Here is a 24,639-nt window from a genome sequence, read left to right on the forward strand (position 1 = left end):
AAATGTGAAGGACCTATCTACCGAAAGCTACGTGAAATGAAAAGATATTGCGTATTAATTGGAAGAATCATCATATTACTCAAAGCAATAAATAGATTTAATGCAATCCCCATAAAATTCCAATGGTGTTTTTCAAAAATATAGAACAAAAAAATCCTCAAATTTGTATAGAATCACAAAAGACCCCGAATAGCCAATAGCAATCCTGAGAAAAAGAACAAAGCTGGAGGTATCACTATCCCTAACTTCAAATTATGCTACAAAGCTACAGTAAACAAAATAGTATGGAAGCCATTAACAAAACAAGAAGCAACCAAGAGAATGAGAGAAGATATTTAGAAACAATACCTCCAATAAGGGGCTAATATCCAAAATATGTAAAGAACTTACATAACTCAACAACAACAAAAACAAACAACTGAATTTAAAAAATAGGCACCCATTTTTTCCCAAGGAAATATATAAATGGCCAACAGACATACAAAAAGACGCTCAACATCACTAGCTATAAGGGAAATGCAAATCAAAACCACCATAAGATACCACTTCACACTGTTAAAATGACTATTATTAATAAGAGAAGAAATATCAAATGATGGAGAGGATGTAGATAAAGGGAACCCTGGTAAATTGCTGGTGAAAATGTAAACTGGAATAGCCACTATGGAAAAGAGTATAGAGGTTCCTCAAAAAATTAAGAATAATTATCATATGCCCAGTAATGCCTCTGAGTACCTTCAAATTGGAAAACACTTATTACATAAAGATATATGTACCCATATGTCCATTGCAGCATTAATCTCAACAGCCAAGACATGGAAACAACCTAAGTGTCTTTCAATGAATGACTAGATAAATAAGAGGTGGTACAAATATATAATACTATTCAGCCATAAAAAAATGACGAAATATTGCTATTTGTGTCAACATGAATGGATCTTGAGTAACCTTGTCAGATGGAAAAAGACAATAACCATATGATTATACTCATATGTGGGATATAAAACAGAAAGCAACAACAACAAAAAAACTCATAGACACAGACAACAACATGGTTACCTGAAGGGAAGACATATAGGGGGAGTTTGAAGAGAGTAAAGGGGGTCAAATATATGGAGACAGAGGAAACTAGACATTGGGTGGTGAGCACACTATGCAATATATAGATGATGTATTACAGAACTGTCTACTTGAAACTCAATATGTTATTAACTGGTGACACCCCAATAAATTTAATTTTTAAAAAAGAAAGTTAAAAAATAAAAAGTAATCTATTGAGCACTTATTTTATGTAAGGGGCTATGCTAAGCACATTACATGTATGTATGTTCTAACTTATTTAATCCTATGAAGTAGGCAATACTATCATTCCACATCCATCCACAAAGAAACTAGGTATAAGTTCCACAGTTAGTAGTGCTAGAGTTCAGATTTTGCCTCCCAATTGCCCAAAGAAAACTCACCAGCGGCCCTAAGGGCTGCAGCTTTAACCCTGAGATAACTCAACGGATTACAGTCCTAACCTTACTCTCAAAGTTTGCCATGAAATATCTCGCTTTTATTATTTTCACATCACTCTAGTATATCGATAGTCTTTGGAAACAAATGACATTGTTCTATTTATAGCTTTCTGTTTTTAGTAGTGGTATTTCCATTTACAAAATATAGTAATTCTCCATCACTGAAAATGTCAAATCCTAAAAAACGCAGCATTCCTACGGTGATGTTAACATTGTTCTAGAATAGTTGTTAGCCAAAGATTCATTTGATGAATCCAATTTATGTATACATTTCTGTTACATTAGGATTAAAGACAAGTTCTGTTTAGAAATAACTCCAAGAACAGTTTTTATATTTTATTTTCACACTGAAGACCATTCAGATTTGCTTCAGTTTCAAAGAGCACATTTATGTAAAATTAAATTAATACTGGCAGCAAGCTGCAATTTTTTTCTAAACTGGAAATGGGTTAATATTCAGAGTCTGGCTCCTCAAAGCAAGTTCTTAACTACAGCAATATGAGGAAGCAGGTGTTAAGTGCATAAAAAGTCACATATAAAGTGTTATGGGGTACAAAGAAGAAGGGTTATTTCTAGTTTGAAGGGCTAAAGGCCAGGCAACATTTTCTCCAGAACTGAAACAATAAAGAAAATGAAAGAAAAAAGAATATTATTTAGATAACATTGCTACTTTGGCCAAATCAGGAAGATATTTGACCTCAAATCTTAACCATGTAATAGAAAAAAATGCAATTCAAGAAGAAATGTATTTAAGAGCAAGGAAGTAAAATTGTCATATCAAAATGTTAAATGAACAGATTTTACGAAGAATTTAGAATGATAGTTCTGTCAGGATCATCACCCTTAGGTTTTACTGTTAGCTCAGCAAACTGACTTTTCAAAAATAATGCACATTTTAACCAATATCCCATTCCTGTCAAAATAAACATAAACTGAATCTAAGTTAATGATATATAATAATAGGTAAATTTTACACTAATTTACCAGTTTTAAATTTTAAAAGTCAAAACCCATTTTTATTTTTTTCAGAATAGCATCATAAGAGGTGATACCTATTTTTTCAGGTTTGAGTAGCTTGAAAGAGACTGTTGAGGTTCCTTTGCCACCTGATTTGGTTGTGACAATTATGTCTCCTTTGTCATTTTTGGCTTGTCCCACTCGACATACTATTTTACTTGCAGACATCCATTCTGCTGTCAGAAGGCAATTATGTCCACAAATTGTTAAACCTGAAAAGAAAAGCATGCATATAACAAAGTTCAAAAGAATAATGATGAGTTATTCATCTCTATTACATGAGAAAAAGATTCTTCTTTCTCTTCCTACTATTACCAGATCCTTTTCAAGAACTGAAAAATAAATCTAGAAATAATATTTCCTGTTCAAGTGATTTCTATTATTGAATATACCCAATATTATTTATAAATATACTACTGTCTCTTGATTTTTGTCTTACTGTTTTTCTCTACTATTTAAGAGTTCTTTTAGATTACATTTTAGTTTCTTCAAACGTACATGGAATTAGATAATAATGAGCATAATAATTATGTGGAGGCAATGCAGATTTGTTAGATTATGAGAATCTTAAATTGCTTTCGTGGATGTTAGAAGAGAAATTATTGCCATTTTTAGAAGTCTAAGTTATTGGTATAAAATTCTAAAGTGTAAATAAATGTATATGTCATTCCCTAAAAACATATTTATCTATCTTCCTGAAAATAATCTGCATGTACTTTTACTACTGTTCAACTATATATGGTATAACAGAATGAACTAAAATATTTTAAGCATAGCCTGAAGTATAGGAAATCCAGTAAATGTTTTGGGGTATTACTAGTTTACTATTTCATTTTTTATATGTTTATCATTCCAAAACGACAGTTCATGGTGCCTTGGTGTTTCCTAATGATGCTCTGACAATAAACCGACACTCCCAAAAGGTCAGCTTATGCCTGGCATTTCAGGTCCCAATTCCATGTAAATGTACCCCTGTGTTCACTGTAGCATTAATATACAATTTAGGCAGTAACCAAACAGGGAAGCATTAAAAGACTGTAATGATGAAAATGTGACCCCAGGCAGAACACCAAAATACAACCATGTGAACATATTGTCAGCTAACCTATTCTCTTACTTCCTTTCTGTTTTCCATTTCCACAAAACAGAGATCAACATAATAAATATTTATGGAGAAAATAAACCAAAATATATGTGGCAAAGACTGAGACACTTCAAACTTTCCTTTCACATTATATAATTTTTTATACTGCTCGGCAGTCAAGTTTGGTAATTGTGATTTTTTTTTTTTTCAGGAACACCTCAACTAACACCAAATTTGGTTGAAAAAATGTAGGGAGGAATTCAAGTCATCTTTTGTTACAACTTAAAGCACTATTTAGTAAGAATCTTATATTAACTATAAAGGAATAAAAACAACTACATTTTTAAGACATATTTATTAAAATGATAAATTTTAGGGATTTCTCTAAAATATCTATTATTTATTCATATATGAAACTTTGTATTTCTAATAAAGGACTTGAAGGTTCCTTTAGAACTAAGCTTCCTCTTTTTTTAAAATGCATAATGACATTTACACATTTTTAAATGCATTCATAATTCAAAATTATTTTTTTCAAAATGGGAATGTGTTTGATTTCCATCAAAAAAACATCAATTTTTGTTATGAAAAATTTAAACAATTTAAGAGACTGAAAGGATCTCTGAAACTCCTCTACATTTCCAAGATAAGCACTGTGAAACACTTCAAGACATAATGGCTCAAATAATTTTTATGTATACGTAAATCAATCTGTGTATTTTTTAAATGAATGTGAAATTGTAGGGAGCTAAAGCTCCCAAAATTCAAAAGAGTGCATGGATTATCTCGGGAGGCCTGCTTGCATAAAAAAGGGAAAAGGCTGGTTCTGAGGAATTCCAGGAAGAAGATTAAGAATAGAAACAGGGAGTGTCGAAGGGAGTGTCAAAGGAAGTGTCCATTGTACCTTGATCTTCAAGATGTTACTTTAATTATGTTATCTTGGGATACAGATTATGTATAAAAAGGAGCATAAGAAATAAACTCAGAGAGACAGTTGTGAGATCTGTTCTCCCTCCTGCACCCTGTCTGTCTTCTCTTTTTTCTCAGTCCCCGCTCCCCCATTCAGGGACCTGGTTTGACTTGGTCGGCTGGTTTCCGACATGAAATGTTTTAATTTATAAACTTCTCAGTTATAGGTGGTAAATATTTTGACATCACTCCAGGTTACTATATAACTTAATATTTTTAAATTTTAGAGTAGCAAAAAGATTCTTGTGGTTTTAAAGGTTAACTCACTTCAGAAAAGAGAAAAACTCAACAGCGAATTTCAAGGTTTAATGTAAACTAGGGAACTATCTTATGATTAAATCTGAGGAATAGGAAAAAATATCAGATACAGAGACATGAAGTCTTAAAAACATGTTCAGGTGAGCAAACAAGAATGATATCCATAATGGTACAAGTTGGGAAAAAAACTACCCAGAACAATAGTTTATTCATCTAGTGACAGCTGCTATCAATGTTCCTCTGATTTAATATCTATTCTTCATTTTAACTAAAAAAAGAATAATCACCATATAATTTTAAAGAGATTCAAAAAGATCATTTTAAATGTCATGAAAATTAAAATCATAAAACCTATTTCTTAATTTCTTAAGCACATTTTTGCTAAGTTGCTGAAAGCTAAGAAATCTGCTTTATGAAATATAACATCTTTTTTTAAGTCACTTGTAGAATTCCAAATAAAGTGTTTTTGTAGTGTTATACTTGGCTAGTATTGATATCATCTGAGTTAAATTGAGTTAAAAACACTTAAATTATTTTTAATAAGTCAAATTTGCTTTTTTAAAAAAATTTCTTGGAAATACATAGGCCGGTTTAAAGATGAACTAGCAAGGTTTACAAAAGTAATATACATTTAGTCAAATAAGAATAGCATTGCCTGAAGCTAAAGCAAGATTCAAATTTATGACTAGTAACTGTCATGTTTAGGAGCTCACAACGACTGCCAGTTAAAATGTGAGACATAACCTCCAACTGTACAGTCAATTTCCATACATTCCAGGGATTTTTTCCACTTTGGATAAAGAAAATTCTGGAAATGAGCAATATCAAGAACTAAGAAATAGCATTAGATAAAACTATCTTCATTAAGAATAACTAAGTTTTATTTACTAAAGAATAAAAAACTATAGCTAGAGAAAACAATATAAAGGAGACAATTTAAATAATACTAGCAAAAAGAATTAGCTGGAAAATGCAAAACTCAGAGTTTCAATTCACTTTCTCTTTTCAAAGGGTTTTCTGTATGGCCAAAATGTGTCAATTAGCAGCTATAACGTAAGAAAAACAAGTTTCAACTTAAAATCTCCAGTATTTAACAAAAGGTCCCTTATAAATTAAGAAATGAGTCAAGAGAATGTCTGAATCCAGATAAATGTATATGCAAAATCAGAATATATATTCACTAGAGTCTCTCTCTTCTTCATTCTTAATATGTCTAAATACCCTTACACAGAGTTCACAGGAAAATAATCTTAACTGACTATATGATTATATTTATAATTTGCTCTATTCCCTAGCTATATCTGACACTCATTTGTATTAAAAATAATAATAATAAAATAATTAGAGTCCATCTTTAGAGAGTGAAACTTGGTGGGCCAGATCATTTTTTTTTTAGGTTCTAGAAGAGAGTAAGACAAGCCAGGAGTCAGAACCACTGACAAACATCAGTGCTTAACAGTATGCAAACCAAGACCTAAAAATATTTATGCAGTGTCAACTGGATGCACAGTATTCTATCATTCATGTCCTTGAGCTTAAAAAAATTAAAAAACATAAACTGGTCCAGAAAACTAAAATTTAGTTTGCTCTGAATATTAGGGGAACCTAAATAAAAAGATAGATTAGCATGGGTGAGAATGAATTTGAATAGATTTTTTTTGGTTGTTTATGGCAGACAGAGACTATTTGTATTTCATATCAATGCCAGTGCTCTCAACCATGATGGCGCATTCACACGGCAGCAAAAAGGAAATGAGATCTGCAGGTCATAGTGAGGCTACACAACTGGGAGAGAGTCTCTTTTTAGGTGCAGTGAGAGAAAGAGCAAAGTGGTACTGACATCACCAGGAGGTGGAGTTTACATTTAATTTGAAGAGCAATAAGAAACAGAAGTGGCATAATTCACAGAGCACTTGAGAAAGAATACAGATAGTTGTATAATGGAGTAAAAACTAAAGAGAGCAAAAATAACTTGTAGAGGCTGTTTTGGCAATTTAATAGGAGAGATCAAAGCTTGGGAAAGGATAGCAAATCTCAGATGTGAGAAACTTTCTGGAGAACTTAGTGAAAAACAATATAAAAAAAGATTTGATAAAATAATGATTTTTAACAGAAAAGTCAGAAAACCAAATTTATTTCATTTTTGTTCAGATCATTCTGTACAGACCACAATAATGTTTTTCTATCACCTTCATTATTTCAAAATAATATATCCTGCCTCGATTGACCAACATAAAAATGCATTTACCATGGATAAATAGCATAGTCCTTGCCCTTACCTATGAGGTCAGTTGGGCCAGTTCCCAGGTTTTCTCCTCTAATTGTGACCTTGGTCCATGGTATTCCTTCATTTGGAGAGATGCCTGTCACAAGAGGGGGTTGTCGTGAACGAGACATTGTTCTTTGTTGGGCAAATCAGAGATCCAGTTACAGAAATAATCTGTTAAAAGAGAAAGGAAAAAAAGGATTAGTGCTGAGTTAAGCAGTGACTAAAAATATAAGAATGCTAGACAGTCAGTACCAAAACATATAAAGTATTCTTAAACATATAGTTCTAATTTTTTTTTAATATATGCCTACAGCACCTGGTCTTCCTAGGTGGTCTCCTATCCAAGTACTAACCAGGGCTGACCCTGCTTAGCTTCTGAGTCAGACATCAGGCTTGTTCAGGGGGGCATGGCTGTAGACCATGGACCGTGGTCCACTGGGACGCAAACCCAGGACCTTCTGTGTGTAAAGCAGACGTGTTAACGGCTACACTATGGAACCATGTCCAGTCCTAAATTTTTTTAGCTGTCATTTAGCCTGTCTGCCAAAATCTACTGAACATTAAGTTTACTACACTCTAGATAGTACTGGAAAGGAAATATCAGAAAAATAACAAAACTAAACCCTTGGTTCTAGGAACTTTCAATATCATGACAGACAGAACCTAATATCATCATTTATCTCCATGCCTACGCCTGCTGAATCCCAAATATAAGCTGGAATCTGTTCTACTCCCAAAATTGTTTATGGAAGGTTAATTGTATTCATAAAAATTAAATTATATCTATATTCCCATAGGTGTAATGAATTTCACTTTATTTTTGTATTATATTTAGAATAATCTTTTTTTGTTTTCCTGTCTTTATTGAAATATAAATACAGCTAGCTGCCTGCATTTACACTGTACAATTCAATGAGTTTTTTTCAATTATTGTTGCTATATAACACACTACCCTCAGCTGTACAGCATATTGATGAGAGATCCACACAACTCGCAAAGCACTCACCCCACCAAATCTAGCACCCCTGCCTCCCTACGATATTCATTCCAACATTATTAACCATCTTTCCCACGCTATACTCTATATCCCCATGTCTACTCTGCAATCATCCACCAACACCTCTCAATCCTTTTGCCCTCTTCCCATCCCCCAACCTCCCTCCCATCTAGTATCCCTTAAAATATTCTCTGTATCTATGAGTTTATTTCCGTTTTTTTGTTGTTGTTGATTTTGTTCTTTACATTCTAAATATACGTGAAATAATGCGATATTTGTCTTTATCCGACCCATTTCATTCAACACATTACCCTCTAGGACCACCACGGCAATATCTTTTTCCATCCCCTTCCTTTCAGTCTGTGTGTATCTTTTAATCTGAAGTGAGTCTCTTGTAGGCAGCGTACATAGGGATCTTGTTTTCTCATCCATTCAGTCACTCTATTTTTTGGTTGGAGCATTTCTTTCTTTTCCATTTGAGGTACTTGTTGATGGGAATGTAGTTGTTACCATTCTTTATTCCTGTTTTTGACACGTTTTTTTCTACTTAAAGCAGTCCCTCTAACATTTCCTGTAATACTGGCTTGGTGATAATAAATTCCTTTAGCTTATTTTTGTCTGGGAAGCTCTTTATCTGTCTTTCAACTCTAAATGATAGCTTTGCTGGATAGAGTAATCTTGGTTGTAGCTTTGCTATCATTTAGAATAAAGTATCCTTGGTTGTAGATGCTGGGTTTTTATGACATCGAATATTGTGTGCCAAGCCCTTCTGTCATGAATAGTTTCCTCTGAGAAATCAACTGCCAGTCTGATGGGTGCTCCTTGTGGGTAACTATGCTTTTCTCTTACTGCTTTTAAGATTCTTTGTATTTAACCTTTGGAATTTCAATTATGATGTGTCTTGGTGTGGGCCTCTTTGGGTTCCTGGCTTTTGGGACTCTCTGAGCTTCCTGGGGTTTTATGTCTATTTCCTTCACCAGGTTAGGAAAGTTTTCCATCATTATTTCTTCAAATAGCTCTTCAACATCTTGTTTTCCATCAAGCACCCCGATGACATAAATATTTTTACTTTTAATAGTGTCCCATAGGCTCCTTAGATTATTATTTTAATTTTGGCTTCTTTTCTTGCCATTCTGATTTAGTGTCCTTGGCTTTCCCATCCTCTAGATAGGTCATTTGATCTTCTTTATTCACTTTGTTTATTCCATTTAATATACTTCTCATCTTAGATAATGTGTTCTTCATTTCTGACTGGTTCCCTTTTATAATGTCCTATTTCCATTTTTATATTTTTTATCTCTTTGTTAAAGTTCCACTGAATTCTTCTACATTTCCTCTAAGTTCATTGAGCATCTTTATAACCAGTGTTTTGAACTCTGCATCTGTTAGATTGCTTGACTCCATTATTCCTGTTCTGTTTTCTCATACAGTTCCTGCTTCTTTATCTTCCCATTTTGGCTACCTTTCTGTGTCTGTTTCTATGTACTAAGCAAAGCTCCTCTTAAGATTTAGCAAGCAATCCACAGATGCTGTGCTTATAGTTGCCTCAAGAGGCCATGCCAGAAACTAAGGCCAGCTGCTTCCAGTGTGAGTCTTGGCGCTGCTCAGCAAGCAGCACCTGACTCGCTGAGGGTATACCTGGATGTGGCTTGGGTGGGGCCCCAAGTTGGAGGAGACGGAGTTTCATGGAATCCTCTGGGTGAAGCAACCTCTGTTGTCCAGTTTGATAAAAATCTCAGCTGTGGGGGGGCGCTGTGTCTGTGCACTGGGAGGGACTAGGGCTCAACAGAGGGACAATGGATACGGCCGGCACTTCTGCTGGGTAGAGAACCTCACCAAGGCCTTCACTCCAACAACTCAGTGTCACCCTGTAAGTCCCTGCACAGCCAAATCAAAACTGGTGCTCAGAGCAAGCAGATCCAGCACTGCGGAAGTCCGCTTGTAGACGTAGCCCCTTTAAGAGGCATCTGCAACGGCCACAGACTCGGTCTCATTCAGCTGCTCGAGACCAGGCAGCCCTGCCTCTTCGCCCAGTCCTATCTTCTGCCGTTGCAGGGTAATTTCTTAGATTTCTCCCTAGTTGTGTGGCTTGTTCATCTAGCTCCCAGACAATTTTCCTTGCTGTTTGCTCCTTGTTTCTGTCACAACTTTGATTTGGTTGCCAGAGGGATGAACAGAGACTCTATCATCTACGCCATTTTTCCCCCTCCAAGAATAGTAAGTAAGTCTTTTTTAATGTGTTCAAATCAATATATTGACATTTTTACAAAACCTATAATGCAGACATACAGACAGAAATGTGAATTTGCTAACTGTTCTGAGTATAGCAGAGTTAGTAAAAGTCCAGTTTCTGAAGTCAAATACATCTCTGTTCAAGTCCTGGTGCTCCAATTTACTATTTCCATTCCAAACCTCTTATTTCGTATGTGTGAAAAGGAGCTAGTAAAACCTTTCATAAAGTTACAATTAAGATCACGTGAGATAATTCTTGCAAAGCACAGTATCTAGCATATAGTAGGCAACCAAAAACTAATAAAACTTCATTAATAATTCCCTAAAGAATTCAAGTGCTCAAGGCTCCAGATGTCCCAGAAGATGAAGGTGAAGTTTAGAGCAAAACAGAAAGAACTTGTTAGTTAGCTGTATCTGCAGATAATGAGAAGATAGTGAGGGCCTCTGCCCTCATCTTGCAGTCAGGCAGGAAATTAGTTTAGTCTCTGAAGAAACCAAAAAGAAGAGGTCCAGTACTCTAGAACACCAGGTAAAATAGAGGTGATTAAGTGTCAACCTGCATAGCAAACTGTGGAGCTCCTTAGGCCTCTTCCTGACCCTGCTCTTATACTGCTGTCAGCAAGGTGTGTAAGCTACCCCCATCCCAAACCCACCCTGTCCTGCTAACTAGAATATTATTCTCTAGAGAAATAGAAGAGCACTAGGAAAAAAAAGAACCAAAGATCCTGACACATAAGAGTCCTCCCAAAAAAGGATACTATTGCCTGACAGAAAAGCCACTTACAGACTTTGCCTAAACCAAACTAAACCAATCAGCTGTTCACAGCTTCTCTCTAAAATATACAAGGACAGCCAAAGACGCTCAAGGAAAATACATGAGGTCAGGTAAACAAAAAGATCTAAAGAAAACAGAGATAAGACAGATGTACAGGCTGAATTGTGTCCCATCCACACCCCCTCTCCTCCCCAAAAAAATCATGTTGTAGTCCTAACTCCCCAGTAGCTCAGAATGTGGAAATATTTAGAGATCAGGCCTTTAAAGAGGTGATTAAGGTAAAATGAGGTCATATAGATAGGATGTAATCTAATATGGCTGGTGTCCTTTTAAGAGGAAATTAGGACACAGACACACATAGAAGGAAGACTATATGAGGACACAGGGAGAAACACCCATCTACAAGCCAGGGAAAAGCCTCAGAAGAAAAAGCCTCAGAGAAAACCCTGCCGACACCTTGGTCTCAGACTTTCAGCCTCCAGAATCATGGGAAAATAAATTTCTGTTGTTTCAGCCACCAGTCTATTGGGCTTTGTCATGGCACCCCTAGCAAACTAACATAGCAGGTAACAGAAAGAAAAAAACAAAAACAAACATAAACAACTTCATAATTATTAAAACTTTGATCCCAAATTAATCTGCAGAGGGAAAACATATCTTATTCCTAAAAGAACTGATGCCATGAAGAAGAATCAATCCCAAAACAAGAGCTCTTGAAACCTTCAAAAGAGGCAAAAGAAACAAGATTTATATCATCCTATTAATGTAAGAACTGATCATAGGTTTAACCAAATGTGATAATAAGGCTGCGAATAAGTAGATGTGTGTTTGGGGAAACAGAGGAGGAGGATGAAAAGGAAATGGGAGTTATAAATTTTATCTAAAATTGGCTATCAAGATAATGGCAGATTAGACAAAGAACCTGGAAATGTAGAGATGGACGTCAGAACAGAGCTCAATGAGTTTGGGCATGTTGTGTAATAAAGAATGTGACTGACCTTTGCCCCTAGTTTCTGGAGGGAGACCCAAAATCCAAAAAGTACTTTTGTTATTCTTGAGCCCTCAATATCACAGGTAGGAAACATTCAGGACAACTCAATAAATACCAGGGCTCGCAAAACCAGAAACCATGTGATTAGAAAATTGGTGTTTTGAGCCACGTGATATCAGCTTGATCTCCTATGGAAAAAGGGAGGGGGACTAGAGACTGAGTTCAATATCACAGTCAGTGATACAGTCAAACATGACTAGGTAATGTATTGAATACAATTAAAATAGTAAAATAATAATAACAAAACATGAAGGACCAGAAAGACATTATCATTTATCCGATAAGCCAAATGAGACAACTCAAGGTTATCTTGATTTCTCTTCTTCCCTACTGCACACCCTCATGATCTTTCTGTCAAAATCCAAAGTCAACTATTCCTCTCAATTCCATTGTTGTTCTCCCAGTTAAGACCTTCATCTTCTCTCCCTGAATATTGAAACAGACTTCCAACTGATTACTCTGTCCATATTATATCTCCATTGCAATCCACTCTCAGGAAATACCAGAGAGAATTATCCAAAAGAGAGATCTCATCAACATCATCTCTCACTTAAAAAAAAAATCTTCCATGCCACCCCACTGCTCAGTGGTCTCCAGGGCCCATAAAATCCTTAGCATTTTATTAAAGCTTGTCAAAATTAGATTCTTCTACATTTCCCACTTCACCCTCAGTCATTTCCCTCAGTCATCTGACACTAACCACATACTCCTGTTCACCTCCTAGGAACAGTCAAGTATTTTTATGCTTTCATGAATTCCTTCATCTTGTTTCAACTAAGTAGAAAGTCTTTCCAAGTTTGTTAAATCCTTACCAATACTTCAAAGTCAAGCTTAAATGTTACCTTCTCTGACAAAGTCTCCCCCATCCTTCCTTCTACAATGCTTACACTACATAATTCTAATATTTACTGTGTTAAACCTTATATACCTCTTCTTAGAGGACATTTAATCAACTCTACATCCCCAATGCCTGTCATACAGTACCTGACACAAAATAAGCATGCCATGTGTCTGCTAAAAGAAGTTGAATAAATGTTTTCTGAATGTTTATGTTATCAGTGGAACATTGGAATTAAAAAAAAGGACAAATATAAGAGGTACAACGGGTAGGGGACAGGAATGGAGTAATGTACTACATACACACATGCAAAAACAAACAAAAAGGTTTAAAACACACTTAAATACAATAGCACAAATAAGAATAGAATAGTCAGGAATAAGTTTTACAAAGGAAGTGCAAAATTTATATTTTGAAAACTATAAAACACACTTATAGTTTAGAAATTAAAGAAGACCAAAATAAATGCAAAGACATGGATAGGAAGACAATAGTTAAAATGGCAATATTCCCCAAGTTGTTCCACAAATGAATGCTCAGCTGGCTTTTTTTGCAGAAGTTGACAAGCTGATCATAAAATTCTATGGAAATAGAGAGAAAAATAACCAGAACAATCTATAAAAAGAGGAACTAAGTTGGAGGATTCATATTTCCTGATTTCAAAACTTACTACAAAGCTACATAGTCAAGACACTGTGATGCTGGCATAAAGATAGACATGTAGATAAATGGAATAGAATTGAGTCTAAAAATAAACTCTTACTTTTATGGTTAACTGATTTTAAAACAATACAGAAAAAATAATCTTTTTAACAAATGGTGCTGAGACAACTTGATATCCACATGCAAAAGATTAGATTTGGATCCCTTCCTTATAGCACAAAATTTTACTCTAAGTGTATTATAGACCCAAATATAGATGATAAAACTACAAATCTCTTTGAAGAAAACATAGAATTAAATCTTTGTGACTCTGAGTTAGCTAAAGTCTTCTTAGATATAGCACCACAAGCAACAAAGGAAAATAAATAAATAAATCGAACTTGGTCAAAAAACTTTGTGCTTCAAAGGACACCATCAAGAAAGTGAAAAGACAACCCACAGAACAGGAGTAAATATTTGCAAGTAGTGCATCTGTTAAGAGACTTATATCTAGAATATATAAAGAACAATTACAATTCAATAGTAAAAAAAAAAAAAAAAAAAGTACAATTTAAGAATGGGCAAAGAATCTGAATAGCCATTTTGCCAAAAAAGATACAGAAATATCCAATAAGCACATGAAAAGCACGATATCATCAGCCATCATAGAAATGTAAATCAAAATGAAGTATCACTTTCTATCCACAAGGAAGCTAAAATCGAAAAGTAATGTGTTGGCAAGGCTGTGGAAAAATTAAGAACCATTTACACTGCTGGTGGGAATGTAAAAGGTACAACTATCTGGAAAACAGTTTGGCAGTTCCTTAAAAAGTTAAACATATAGTTATTACATGATTGATCAATTCCACTTCTAAGCATTTACCCAGGAAAATGAAAACTTATGTCCACATAAAGATATGTTCATGAATGTTCACAGTAGCATTATTAATAATAGCCAATAAGTGGAATAAACTCATTAGTCTATCAACTGATGAAAGGGTATATAAACTGTGGTACATCCGTACAACAGAATATTATTTGGCATGAAAGGAAAATGAAAGAGGAATGAAGTACTGACACATGCTACAAAATGGATGATTCTTAAAAACATTATACTAAGTGAAAAAAGCCAGTCACAAAGAACCACATACTATATAATTCCATGTGAATGTCTGGAAAAGGCAAATCTATAGAGACAGAAAGTAGATTAGTAGTTACCTAGAGCTGGGGACAAGGATGGAGGTTGGGAAGAAATAGAAAGTGACTGATAATGAGTATGGCCTCTCTTTCTGCAGTAATGGAAGTTCTAAAATTGATTGTAGTGATGGTTGCACAACTATGCGGTATATTGAAAACCACTAAATTTTATGCTTTAAATGGATAAACTGTATAGTAAGTGAATAAAGTTATTTTAAAAAGTTGAAAAAAATTCTTCATGTAAGTTTAGAGAAAAATATAAAGGTTATAAGACTTCACTAGGCTATTTCAGAGAACTACAAAATCACTCACTTAATCCACACATATAGTGGATACTCATTTTTTATCTGAGAGAACACTCCAATCTATCTAGCTCAGGACAGCTAAACCATAATCATTAAGCCACAGTCTACAGTTTGAAGGATCAGAGGATGGAGCTTTGGGCTAACAGAGTAGCTATAAAGAGAAGAACAAAATCCTGGAGAGGAATATTACTGAAACTCTTAGACACCAGGATGTACAGGAGAGACTCCAAGTAGCACAGTTGAGAGCAACAGCTTGAAGGATGAAAGAATCAGTGATTTCAATTACTGCCCATCATAGGGGAAACAAGAGTAATGCCTGTAAAAAGTCAACATTCTTCAGAATAATAGAACAAAATCCGAAGGCTCTAAAATGTATTACACATATTACAATAAAAATGACTGGACCCATAAAAAAATGTGAAACATATGTAACCCTAGTCAAGTAAGAAAGCAGGCAATAAACACATCCCAAGGTGAGCCAGGTCAGAATTAGTAAACAAAAATTTGAAAGCGTCTGCAATAAATAAACTATTAAAAATGCATGTAATCATAATTAATGAATATATAGATATTCTAAACAGCAAAGTTGAAATTACAAAAATAAAAATAAAATGTAAATTCTGGAACTAAAAGATACAATATCTCAAATAAGAAAACTGATTAGGTTGAAGAAGACAGAAGATAGTTGAAGTCAGTGAACATGAATGTAGCTCTAAAGGAAGTATCCAATATGAAAAATATTGGGAAAAAAAAGAAACTGATTCAATAACCTATGGAAAATATCATGCACTCTGATGTAAACAGAGAGAATGGGGCAGAAAATATCTGAAGAAAAACTGGGTGAAATTTCCCCAAATTTATTGAAAACTATTATTCTAGATGTCCAAGAAATCCAGCCATCACCAGGTAAGATAAATACAAAGAAAATGACACCTGGACGCACTTAAGTCATACTCAAAGAGAAAAATCTTAAAAGCAATCAGAGGGGAAAAAAATGAAATAATATGCAAAGAAGAATAACAATGTAAATGATGATTTCTAATCAGGAAAAAAAAAAATGAAGGCCAAAAGAAAATGGAATATTCTTAAACTGCTAAAAGGAAAAAACATGTTAGAAATGAAGGTTTATAAAAAGCATTTTCTGCTCTTTTTTGCCAAAGCCTCCTTTTGCTGGGTGACAATGAGTTCAAATGATATGGACCTTAAGCTTGTTGAAGGGGCTCCTTGCAAGATGGCGTAGAAGGTAGAGGCTGTGCACGCCTCTTCTAGAAACCACACTAAAATTATAATGAAATTACAGAGCAACCAGTATGTGGATTCACCTGAGGTCTGGCTGAACAGAAGACCTACAACTAGGTCATTTCAAATAAAAGGTCACCTCAAACTGATAGGAGAGGCGGAGATGCAAAACAGCCTGGTCCCACAATCATGTGTGGTGATCAAGAATTGGGAGGGCCATCTTGGCTGCAGAGCCACCTCCCCTACCTGAGAGGTGAGAGGTCCCAGCCACGCACCAGTCTCCCCAACTCAGGGTTCCAGTGCTGAGAAGAGAAGTCCCCACAATCTCTGGCTGTGAAAACTAGTGGAGGTTGCAGCTGAGTAAGACTAAGGGCAGTAGGAAATAGATACCTTACTTGCTTATAGACTTACTAGCTCTGAGCTCCAGTTCCAGACAGCTGCTCAAGGGGTGCTGGGGATTCATGGGGAGGCGCTGAGCTGTCCGGCTTCAGGGCAAAGGCTGGAGGGTCAGCTTGCTCCAAGACAGAGATGCAGGAAGAAGCCATTGTTCCTTTTTTGAGCCCTCCCCACTCCCAGCCTGTGGAGCCAGGCACCATCAACCTGGATAACACGGGTCACTCTGCCCAGAGGATTCCCTGAGACTCTGCCTCTCCCAACTTGTGGGCCCACTCAAGCAGCTTCCAGTGATTTATTCCATACAAATGGGCTGTCTTGGCTCCTGCTGTGAACTTTCATAAAATCTCTCAAAGCTCACAAAATTCAAAGCAACAGAATCTGGCCTCTGCATATCCCGTACCTCTTGCTGAGCAGCTCAAGCCCCACACCAGTGGCAGCCAACTTCAGTTTCTGATTTGGCCCCTCAAAGCAACTATTATGATGTGTGTTGGCATGGACCTCTTTGGGTTCATCTTGTTTGGGACTCTCTGAACTTCCTGGGGTTGTATGTCTATTTCTTTCATCAGGTTAGGGAAGTTCTCTGACATTATTTCTTCACATAGGTTTTCAATTCCTTGCTCCCTCTCACCAGCCCAGTACAGGTGGCAGCCATATTGAGATAACTCTTACCAGTGGGCCCCGGAAGTGCACAGGCTGTGGCTGAACTTGGCCTACAGCTGAACTCCTCTCAGGTCTGTGCCAAGGAGCCTCACAGCCCACCTACTACATAGAGTCACTCTATTAAGATTGGGAGACTTAGGAGCCCTACCTAATACATAGAAAGAGACACAGGGAGGCAGCCAAAATGGGGAGACAAAGAAGCACGTCTCACATGAAAGAACAGAACAAAGCTCCAGAAAAAGATTTCACCAAAATGGAAACAAGCAATATACCAGATGCGAGTTCAAAACACTAGTATAAGATTGCTCGAGGAACTTAGGGAAAGAGTTAAACTTAGTGAGAATTTTAACAAAGAGATAAAAAACATAAAAATGGAGATGGAAAACATAAGACAGAGCCATTCAGAAAGGAAGAATACAATATCTGAGATGAAGAATACATTAGACAGAATCAACAGAGTGGATGAAATGGAGGATTGAATTACCAACATAGAGGATGGGGTAGCGGAGGACACCAATAAGAACAGCAACAAGAAAGAAGAATCCAAAATAATAAAAATAGTTTAAGAAGCCTCTGAGACAACATCAAGCATAACAACATAGGAATACCAGAAGGAGGAGAGAGGGAGCAAGGAATTGAAAACCTATGTGAAGAAATAATGTCAGAGAACTTCCCTAACCTGATGAAAGAAATAGACATACAACCCCAGGAAGTTCAGAGAGTCCCAAACAAGATGAACCCAAAGAGGTCCATGCCAACACACATCATAATTAAAATGCCAAAGGTCAGACTCGAAGTGAGAATCTTAAAAGCAACAAGAGAAAAGCAATTAGTTACCTACAAGGAAGTGCCAGTTTCTCAACAGAAACTTTACAGGCCAGAAGGGCTTGGCACAAAATATTCAAAGTGATGAAAATCCAGGCCCTGCAACCAAGATTACTTTTCCCAGCAAAGCTATCATTTAGAATCAAAGGACAGATAAAGAGCTTCTCAGACAAGAAAGCCAATATTACAGGAAATGTGGGAGAGACTTCTTTAAGAAGAAAACAATATGTATCAAAAGTCTAAATAAAGAATGGCAATAACTACGTATCTATCAAGAAGTACTTCAAATAAAAAATAATTCAATGCTCCAATCAAAAGATAGTGGATGAATGGATAAGAAAACAAGCCCCTTACATATGCTGCATACAACAGATTCACTTCAGATGAAAAGACACTCACAGTCTAAAAGTAACGGGATGGGAAAATATATCGCATGATGGACCTAGAGGGTAGTGTGCAGAGTGGAGTAAGTCAGGTAAAAGAAGACAAATGCCATATGATTGCATGTATATGTGGAATCTAAAGAACAAAACAGAACAAATAAACAAAACACAGAAACTCATAGATACAGAGAACATTTTGAGGGTTACCAGATGAGAAGGGTGTGGAGGGGTTGGTGATAAAGGAGAAGGGATTTAAGAAGTAGTTACAAATTGATAGTTACAAAATAGTCATGGAGATAGAAAGGACAGAATAAGCAAGATAGCCAATAATATTATAATAACTATGTACGGTGTCTAAGGGACACTAGATTTATTGGGGTGACCACTTTGTGAGTTCTACACATGTCTAATCACTATGTTGTACACCTGAAACTAATATAATATTGTATGTCAACTATAACTGAAAAATAGAAAATTATTATTAAAAAAAGCATTTACTGGTGTTGGGAAAACTGAGCAGCAACATGCAAAATAATGAAATGAGATCCCTATCTTACACTATACACTAAAATCAACTTAAAATTAAAGACTTGAGCATAAGAAACAAAAAACCGTAAGGTGTAAGCTTTTTGACACTGGGCTTGGCAATGATTTTTTTGGATTGGACATCAAAAACAAAAGTAACAAAAGCAAAAATAAACAAGTGGGACTACACCAAACTATGAAGGTTCTGTATAGCAAAGAAAACCTACAAAATGAAAAGGTAAGCTATGGAATAGGAATAAATATTTGTAAATTACATATCTGATAAGGGGTTAATATTCAACAATATATAAGAAATTCGTACACCTCAACGACAACAAAAAAATTAAAAAATGGGCTGAAGATTTGAATAGACATTTTTCCAAAGAAAATATACAAATAGCCAAGTGCATGCAAACATAACATCAGGGAAAAGCAAATCAAAACCACTATGAGCTATCACCCCACACCTGTTAGGATGCTTATTAATCGAAAAGACAAGAGACAGCAAATGCTGATTGTAGAGAAATGGGAACCCTGTACACTGATGATAAAATTTTAAACTGGTACAGCCACCATGCAAAACAGTATGGAGGTTTCTCAAGAAATTAAAAATAGTTTGTCACAATGGGTTTACCACCAGAACTCGGGTATCATGAAACCATTGCTAAACCTAAGCCAAAATGAGTAAGGAAAAGACTCATGTCAACGTCACTGTCACTGAACACATAAATTCTATCACTACCAGTCATCTAATCTACAGATGTGATGAGACTGACAAAAGAACCATCAAAAAATTTGAGAAGATCCTGATAAGATGGGAAAGAGCTCCTTCTTCAAATACGCCCGAGTCCTGCATAAACTGAAAGCTATATGTGAGAATGGTTTCACCACTGATATCTCCCCATAGAAATTCAAGGCCAGCAATTATTATGTGACCATCACTGATATCCCAAAACACAGAGACTTTATCAAAAAACATGATTACAGGCATATCTCAGGCTAACTGTGCTGTCCTGCTGCTGCTGGTGTTACTGAATTTGAAGCAGGTATCTTCAAGAATGGACAGACTCATGATCATGCCCTTTTGGCTTACACATTGGGTGTAAAACAACTAAGTTCTGGTGTTAATAAGGTGGATCCCATTGAACCATCCTATGGCTAGAAGAGATATGAGGAAATTGTTAAGGAAGTCAGCACCAACATTAATAAAATATAACACCGACACAGTAGTATTTATGTCAATTTGTAGTTGAAATGGTGACAACATGCTGGAGCCAAGGGTTAACACACGTTAATCCAAGGGATGGAAAATAACCCATAAAGATGGCAATGCCAGTGGACCCACAGTGCTGGAAGCTCTGGATTGCATCCTGCAACCAACTCATCCAACTGACAACTCTATGGGTCTGCTCCTCCAGTATATCTATAAAATTAGTGGTTTGTTACTGTCCCTGTGGGCTCAGTGGAGACTGTTTTTCTCAAACCCAGCTAGGTGGTCACCTTTGCTCTTGTCAAAATTACAAATGAAATTTTAAGTGAAGGTCTTCCTAGGGACAGCGTGGGCTTCCATGTCAAGAACATTTCTGTCAAAGATGTTCACTGAGGTAACATGGCTGTTGACAGCAAAAATGACTCACTTTACCAGTCTCCAAGGAAATTAAATAATCACCAAGGGAAGCAGCTGGCTTCATTACTCAGGTGATTATCCCAAGCCATCCAGGCCTTATCACTGCACTTGTGCTTGATTGTTGCACAGCTCACATTGCCTGCATATTTGCTCAGCTAAAGGAGAAGACTAATCATCATTATGGAAAGAAGTTGGAAAAAATTCTTGAAATCTGGTGATGCTGCCATCATTGATACGGTTTCTGGCAAGCCCATGTGTGTTGAGAAATTCTCTGTCTATCCTCTCCCGGGTCGTTTTGCTGTTCGTGACATGAGACAGATGGCTGCTGTGGGCGTCATCAAAGCAGGGGATGAGAAGGCTGCTGGAGCTGGAAAAGTCACCAAGTCCACCCAGAAAGCTCAGAAGGCTAAATGGATAATACCTATCACCCCAGTCTTAATCAGTGGTGGAAGACAGTCCCAGAACTGTTTGTCTCAATTAGCCATTTAGGTTTAAAAATTAAAGTCTGGATAATGATAACAATGTATCCATTTGTAAAACCTTCAAACAGAAAGACAAATATTTTTACGGACCATTTGTTTTGCGTGTGTGTGTGTGTGTGTGTGTGTGTGTGTGTGTGTGTGTGTCAGTTCAAAGATATTAGTTCTTAAGATTAGTATTCTTTAGTGGAAACAATTTGACTAATTGTCATAGAATTCTGACACCCATTAAAAGAGTTTAATGAGGAAAAAAAATAAAAATAGAACTTCCATATGATCCAGCAATCCCACTTCTGGATATATACTCAAAGGAAACAAAATCATTACTCAAAGAGATTTATGTACTCCCATGTTCATTGCAGCATTATTCACAGCAGCCAAGATATGGATGCAACATAAGTGTCCATTGATGGATGAATGGATGAAGAAAATGTCACACACGCACACGCACGCGCGCGCACACACACACACACACACACACACACACAATGTAATATTATTCATTCTTAAAAAAGGAAATTTTGCCATTTATGACAACATGGATGAACTTGCACATTATGCCGACTGAAATAAGTTAAAAACAAATATTGCATGGTATCAAAAGAAAAAGGCTAACTCATGAAAACAGTACAATAATGGTTGTTAGGGGTTGGAGGCTGAGGTAATTGGGGAGATAAAGGGTAAAATTTTCAGTTATGAGTAAGGTCTGAAGATCTAATGTGTAACACGGTAACTACAGTTGATAATACTATATTGTATAATGGAAATTTGCTAAGAGAATAGGACTTAAGTAGTCTCACCAAAAGAAAGGTGGGGTAACTAACTATGTGACGTGATGGATGTGTTAATGAACACGATTGTGGGAATCCTTTCACAATGTAGATGTATGTCAAATTATCAGGTTGTACATGTTAAGTATATTACAATTTTATTTGTCAATTATATCTCAATAAAGCTGAAAAACAGGCATTTTCAAATAAAGGAAGTTCATTAGGAACAAATCTGTATAATAAGAAATGCTAAAGAAAGTTCTTCTATCTAAAGAGAAATGACAACACATAGTAACCTGAAAATTTTTACAATGTCAAAAGATGAATTCACTAGAAGGACAAACCAATCTAAACTGTGCATACATCTAATAATAGAACTTCAAAACACAGGATGCAAAAGCTGAATATAGGGGGAAAGAGATAAAGCCACAATCATGGTTAGAGACTTTAATATGCCCCTTAAGTATGGATAACAATTAGATGAAACAAACAAAACTTAGTAAGACTATAGAAGATATGAATAACACTATTGAACATCTTGACCTACCTGGCATTTCTAAAACTCCTTTTGAAGTGTCTACAGAATGTTCACCAAGATAGACTACATGCTGGGCTATCAAGTAACAATTCCAAAGACTGAAATTCCAAAGACTGCAAAGGAATTAAATTAGAAAACAATAGCAATACAATATCGTGAAGTATCCAAGTATTTGGAAATTAAACACACTTCTAAATAACCAAATGATCCAAAAAAAAAAAAAAAGAGGAAAATAAGAAAATATTTTGAAGTGAATGATAATGGAAGTATAATCAAAATTTTAGAGATGTAGCCAAAGTACTGTGCTTTAAAAGCTTACATAAAGAAGAAAAATATTTACTATTAAGGGTCTATGTTTCTACCTTAAGAAACTAGAAAAAGAAGAGCTAACTAAACTCAAAATAAAAAGGCAGGGAGGAGAAACAAAGGAAGCAGAATAAGGAAAATATTGAAGAATAGCAACAATAAAACAGAAAAAAATAGAGAAAAATACTGTAAACTCAAAAGTTTACGGTTTTTTTTAAATTTCTTTAAAAATTAGTAAAATTGATAAATCCTAATAAAATTCTCTTTAAGAAAGAGAAAGAAGCACAAATCACCAATTTCAGGAATGAAAGGGGGTAACTATAGATACTAAAGACATTTTTTTAAAAAAGCAATGAAGGACTATTATAAAGAACTTTATGCCAATGAATTTGACAACTTAGATGAAAGAGAAAAATTCCTTCAAAGGACAAGTTACCAAATTAATACAAGATAAACAGAAAATCTCAAAACCTTCATATTTATTAAATATGTTGAATTAATCATCAAAAACTTTTCTACGAAAAAAAATTCAGACCTAGATGGTTTCATTGATGAAATCTATCGAACATTTAATAAAGAAATAATATCAAGCCTACATGAATTATTTCAAGAAACAGAAGCAGAGGGAAGACATTATGACCAAGTGGGGTTTATCCCAGCCATGCAAAGGTAGTTTAACTTTCAAGACCCAATCACTGTAAATCACATTAAAAGTAAAAAGCAAAACTGTGTTCAACTAAATAGATATAGAATGAGTCTTTGAAAAAATTCAACACCTCTTTGTGATTAAAAACCCTCAACAAACGAGGAATAGATGGGGATCTCTTCAATCAATAAAGGACAATGGGGTAGGCAGGGTGATGGGAACACATCTATCATACTTAATGGTGAAATATACAATGCCTTTCCCCTAAGATAAATGAAGCAAAGATGTCTCTTTCATCGTGTCTATTTAACATGTTCTAAAGATTCTAGCCAGTTCAATAAGTTAGGTAATAAAACTAAAGAAATAAATGACATAAAGACCACAAAGGAAGAAAAAAATATTTTTTATTTGCAGATGACATGACTATACACAGAATATCCTAGGGAATCTGCTAAGCAACTAATTGCACTAATAACTGAATTTAGCAATGGTCAATATACAAAAGTTAGTTGTTTTTTATATTCTAGTAGAAAATAATTAGAAAATAAAAGTTTTAAGATTCTATTTGATATCATTATAAAATTAAAATACATAAAAATACATTTAATAAAAATATACAAGACTTCTATACTGAAAACCTCAAAATACTGCAGGAAAAAAGATTAAATAAGTGGAGATCTATATTCATATCTATGGATCAGAAGACTCAATATTATTAAAATATCAAACTGATGTATAAATTCATGCAAGCTTATGTAAAGAAATTGCCAAGCTGATTCTAAAATTCTTACAGATATTCAAAGAACCTAGAATAGCCAAAACAATTTTGGCTGGGGGGGAGCAGGGGGGAGTTGTAACACTTATGGTAGGTACATGACTTCAGGACATTATAAAATATCTACAGTAACCAAAACACTACGTTATTGGCATAAGGATAACCTAATGAATCAGAGGAATAGAACTGAGTTCAGAAATGGACCCACACTTATATAACCAGCTGATTTCTGACAAAAGCAACAAAGCAATTAAAGGGAGAAAAAAACATCTTCATCAATTGTTGCTGAAACAATTGGGTCTCCACATTGGCAGGG

The 24,639-nt window shown here is 35.4% G+C and overlaps 1 protein-coding gene and 1 pseudogene across 3 annotated transcripts in view; both read right to left on the reverse strand.

Annotated features, from left to right (window-relative positions):
- Positions 1 to 24,639, reverse strand: part of EXOC2 (exocyst complex component 2) — a 210,240-nt gene that overhangs the window by 162,905 nt on the left and 22,696 nt on the right. For all 3 annotated transcript variants that reach the window (XM_006918860.3, XM_025051694.1, XM_006918862.3), the window contains exons 2-3: positions 7,128 to 7,288; positions 2,573 to 2,749 (exon numbers count right to left, since the gene is read on the reverse strand). In XM_006918860.3, coding sequence (XP_006918922.1) covers positions 2,573 to 2,749; positions 7,128 to 7,245 — 295 coding nt within the window. In that variant the 5' untranslated portion in view covers positions 7,246 to 7,288. The remainder of the gene's footprint in view (positions 1 to 2,572; positions 2,750 to 7,127; positions 7,289 to 24,639) is intronic.
- LOC112485462 lies at positions 7,422 to 7,536 on the reverse strand (annotated as a pseudogene).

The sequence above is a fragment of the Pteropus alecto genome, unplaced genomic scaffold (assembly GCF_000325575.1).
Source record: "Pteropus alecto unplaced genomic scaffold, ASM32557v1 scaffold58, whole genome shotgun sequence".
Taxonomy (NCBI): Eukaryota; Metazoa; Chordata; class Mammalia; order Chiroptera; family Pteropodidae; genus Pteropus; species Pteropus alecto.